General features: G+C 44.9%; 1 protein-coding gene across 1 annotated transcript in view; it reads right to left on the reverse strand.

The window, feature by feature from the left end:
- Nucleotides 1-473: 473 nt before the first annotated feature.
- LOC112075489 (probable serpin E3) overlaps nt 474-4,913 on the reverse strand; it is an 8,619-nt gene continuing 4,179 nt past the window's right edge. The window contains exons 2-6 of the mRNA XM_024142487.2: nt 3,488-3,955; nt 2,953-3,151; nt 1,596-1,696; nt 1,157-1,327; nt 474-616 (exon numbers count right to left, since the gene is read on the reverse strand). Of these exons, the coding sequence (XP_023998255.1) occupies nt 474-616; nt 1,157-1,327; nt 1,596-1,696; nt 2,953-3,151; nt 3,488-3,955 (1,082 nt within the window). The remainder of the gene's footprint in view (nt 617-1,156; nt 1,328-1,595; nt 1,697-2,952; nt 3,152-3,487; nt 3,956-4,913) is intronic.

The following is a 4,913-nucleotide window of genomic DNA, read 5'->3' on the forward strand; positions in this document are numbered from 1 at the left end:
AATCCCCCGTGACCACGATCAACCAGAAATAGCCAGTAGTCCTACGCTACTGAAGTAAATGACCAAAAACACTTTGGGTGAAAAACACAGATGTATTTACATTTATTACAGATATGTACAACAAATATTGTCCCTCTTCCTGATGTCTTGAAACCTCTTATTGGTCCCAAAAATTGGGTAGTGTGTTGGGGTTGAATATGAGCTGGGTGGTAGGGTCCTAGGTGTGGGGTTCTAGGGTGGAGGTAAGGGGTTCTAGGGTGAGTTAAGGGTCCTAGGTGGAGTCTAGGTTGAGGTAAGGGGGTCCTAGGGTGGAGGTAAAGGGGTCCTAGGTGGAGTCCTAAGAGGGAGGTCCTAGGTTGAGGTAAGGGGGTCCATTGGGTGGAGTTCCTAGGGTTGAGGTCCTAGGGGGGATAAGGGGGTACTAGGTGGAGTAAGGGGTCTAGGTGGAGGTAAGGGGTCCATTGGTGGAGTTCCTAGGTTGAGGTCCTAGGGGGAGTCCTAGTTGGAGTTAAGGGGGTTCTAGGGTGGAGGTAAGGGGGTACTAGGGTGGAGGTAAGGGGGTCCTTGGGTGCCTGATCAGCTGGATTCACCACACGCCCCATGAATAGAACAGATCCTGGAGAGATGGACAGAGAGGGTTGACAAATGGAACGATTAATAGAAGACCAAACTAACAAGGCAAAACAACACGCCGACTAAGGCTGTGTTTACACAGGCAGCCCAAATCTGATCTGTCACTGATCTGATTGATCAAAAATACAATCGGTGGCAAAAGATCAGAATTGAGCTGCCTGTGTAAACGCAGCTATAGCATGCTTCTTTTACTGTGTTGAATATTAGTGGATGGTTTGAGTCCTGAATGCTGATTGGCTGAAAGCCGTGGTATATCAGACCGTATACCACAGGTATGACTAAAAAAATACATTTTACTGTTTTAATTACGTTGGTAACCAGTTTATAATAGCAATGAGGCACCTTGGGGGGTTTGTGGTATATGGCCAATATACCACGGCTAATGGCTGTATCCAGGCACTCTGCATTGCGTCGTACATAAGAACAGCCCTTAGCCGTGGTATATTGGCCATACACCACATAATAATAAGGGCCTTATTGCATATGTAAGCCATCTGTTAATTGTTTTGTATGGTAGGCCCACCTGTGCTGACTTGTCGCAGGAGGAAGAAGAAAGGTCTGTCTGCTTTGAAGACGGGAGTTCGGGATCGTTTGAGTAGCACCATAGCTGTTACTGCAGCTGCCTTGGTCCCGTCCTCTGTTACCTCTATCCTGGCCTCATGAAAGGCATCTGACACATATAGGTCCTCCTCCGCTGTGGAGAGATAACAAACACAATGCTGTAAGTACTGGACAGTCTTCTGCAGAGTATTGAGGATGACATGGAGTCTCATACAGGGTTTTGTAGCTCAACTCAGAAAGTAAGTAAACCAAATTCCAATTTTGAAAATGTTCCTCGTTGAAAAGCATTGAAGAGAATTGGAATTTCAGTTTACTTCCTGAATTGACACAAATTGAAATGGAATTTGACCCTAACCCTAATCTCATATTAAACCAGGAAAAGGCAGTTAAGTGTTCTGTACCTGAGAGTCCAGTGAAGTCTGCTGCCATTGGATTGAAGGCGTCACTGACCCCCATTGACGGCAGAACCAACCTCAGGTTGAACCTGTTCTGCATTTTAAACCTGTTAAATGACAGTGCATTACACTACCATTATCCTGTTTGGCCACGCTAGATCAGTCATCATGGAGGTTAGGACATGGTAAATGCTATGGGATCCTTGGGATGACCCTACCCCACAAGACATGCCACAAGAGGTCTCTTCACAGTCCCCAAGTCCAGAACAGACTACGGGAGGCACACAGTATTACAAAGAGTCATGACTACATGGAACTCTATTCCACATCAAGTAACTGATGCAGCAGTAGAATTAGATTTAAAAAAACAGATAAAAAAAACACCTTCTGGAACAGCGGGGGACTGTGAAGCAACACAAACATTGGCACAGACACATACACACACAATAACATACGCACTATACATACACATGGATTTTGTACTGTAGATATGTGGTAGTGGTGGAGTAGGGGTCTGAGGGCACACAGTATGTTGTGAAATCTGTTATGAATGTATTGTAATGTTTTTAAAATTGTATAAACTGCCTTCATTTTGTTGGACCCCAGGATGAGTTAATGAGCTAATGGGGATCCATAATAAATACAAAATACCCTAAACCATAATCCTTACCTAACCCTAAACCGTTTTAAATGTCAACTTCAATGGCGTGACGTCAGAGTTGGGTTGTCCCAGGTATCCCTCTTAGCAAACACCGTTAGGATACAGGGAAAGGAAGCCACTTTGGGCTAGGAAATGTTTTACATCAGTGATACTAACCTGGTATAATAAATGTTAACGTCAGTGATACTAACCTGGTATAATAAATGTTTTACCATCAGTTACTAACCTTGGTATTAATAAATGTTAACGTCAAGTGATCCATAACCTGGTATTAATAAATGTTAACATCAGTGTACTAACCTGGTATAATAAAATGTTAACGTCATATGATACTAACCTGTATTATAAATGTTAACATCAGTGATACTAACCTGGTTAATAATTTAACGTCATGTATACTACTCTGGTATAATAAATGTTTTAAGTCAGTGATACTAACCTGGTATTAATAAATGTTAACGTTAGTGATACTAACCTGGTATAATAAATGTTTTTCATCAGTGATTAACTAACCCTAGGTACTAATATAGATCGTTACGTTAGTGATACTAACCTGGAATAATACAATTTACATCAGTGATACTTAACCTGGGTATATAATAAATGTTACAGTCAGTGATACTAACCTGGTTATAATCTACGTTACTAATTGGTATGCATTAAATGTTTACAAATGAAACCATATTGACATGTGTAGGCTACCTGGGGAGAAAGACATCCATCTTGGTTCTACGGAGGCCAGTGTCCCAGGTGGCCACAGCGCTGGGGGTCAGCTGGGATTCCAGCGAGGACAGTGGTGTCTTCCTGTCACTGGGCAGAGCCACCAGCAGACTGAGGGAGCGGCCCAGGTACGGCAGCTCCAGAACTGTGTAGCGCTGGTCTGACGAGGTGCGGAACTGACCTACACATAGAGGGGAAACAAAGGGAGGGACCGCTTAAAATAGGTGCACAGGATAATCAATCATATGGATTTTATAAAGCCCTTTTTACATCAGCAGGTGTCAGTGTTTTACAGATACCCAGCCTAGAAACCCCAAAGAGCAAGCSATGCAGAAACACTAAACACTTGTACTTTACAATTGTAGAATGTCAAATGATCTAGATTATTATAGTACGAATCACATCTCCAACTCTACCATTAAGCTAAATGTGGTGTGGTGCTTGATGGATTGACTGCAAGCCACAGCCAAAGGGAGAGACAGACAGAAAGATATTGCCGTTGTCTCTTSTCACTTACCAAAGTTGACCTCTGTGGCCTGGTGCATCATGGGCACCTTGATGGTGCTGCCATCCAACAGGGTGAAGGGAAGGTTCTGGGTGTCAGTGAAGAGGAAYTGTTTCTGCCACACTCCCCGGAAGTTCACAGTGTTGACCAGGGCCATCTGCAGCCGCTGGCCCCACCGCAAGGCTTCTTCCTGAGCCTCGCCAGACCCAAACAGCTCCCCGCTGCCACCGGACTGGAGGGGCTCACCGGTKCCGTGGTTGCKTCCCCACTGTTGCAGCTGGCTTCGGCTGTGGTTGGGCTGGCTGAAGTTGGCTCGCACCAGACTGCTGTTGCCCAAGGCTGCTGCATGCTGGGTAAAAACAGGAAGTAGCTGGATGCCGCTCTGGACGAACAGGACGCAGGCCTGCCGGAGCCGCACCCCGTGACTGGAGTTACCCACATCCCACTGCGACTGCAACAGGAAGTCCTGCACCTGCATATCTGAAGAGACCGGAAGTGGAATCAGTGGCTTGGTTCCCACTGGCAGCTACAAAGTCAAAATTTGTCTATATTGTAAATATGTATGGGGGTAAAATTGCTTATTTGGTCTTACATCTAAGCGTTAGGGTTAGGCGTTAGGGTTAGCAGGATGGTTAAGGTTAAGGGGTTAAGGTCGCGTAGGGTTAGGCATAGGTTAGCAGTGTGGTTAGGGTTAGGCATTAGGTAGCAGTGGTAGCGTTAGCTTCAGTAGCGTGTGGTTAAGTTAGGATGTTAGGTTAGGTTAGCAGTATAGGTTAGCAGTGTGGGTAGGTTTAGGATTGAGGTTAGTCAGGTGGTTAGGTTAGAGGTTGGTTAGGGTAGATAGAGGGTTAGCAGAGTGGTTAAAGTTAGGGTTAGCATTGTGGTTAGGGTTAGGCTATTAGGTTATAGCAGTGTGGTTAAGGTTAGGTTAGGGTAGCATTAGGTTAGAGATGTTAAGGGTTATGGTAGCGGGCAGTGTGGTTAGGGTTAGGCCATTAGAGTTAGCAGGTGGTGGTTAGGGTATAATGGTTAGAGGTGGCAAGTTAGGTAGGTTAGCAGTGTGGTTATGGTTAGGGCTATTAGGCAAGTTGTGGTTAGCAAGCAGTGGTTTAGGTTAGGGGTAGCAGCAGTGTGGTTTAGGGTTAGCATTGTTAAGCAGTTGTTAGGGTCTAGGTAGGTTAAAGGGTTAGGGTTGCATAAGGTTAGGTGTTATGGATTAGGTAAGGTTAGCAGCTGTGGTTAGAGGTTGGATTAGTTGCAGTGATGGTTAGGTAGGGTTCAGGCATTAGGGTTCGCAGAGTGGTTTAAGGTTGGGGTTATGGTTAGGGTTTAGGCTTAGGGTAGCAGATGTAAGGTTAAGGTAGGTGTAGGCAATTAGGTTAGCAGAGTGGTTTAAGGTTGGTTTAGGCATTAGGGTAGCAGTGTGTTTAAGTTAGGT

The sequence above is a fragment of the Salvelinus sp. IW2-2015 genome, unplaced genomic scaffold, assembly GCF_002910315.2.
Source record: "Salvelinus sp. IW2-2015 unplaced genomic scaffold, ASM291031v2 Un_scaffold3193, whole genome shotgun sequence".
NCBI lineage: Eukaryota > Metazoa > Chordata > Actinopteri > Salmoniformes > Salmonidae > Salvelinus > Salvelinus sp. IW2-2015.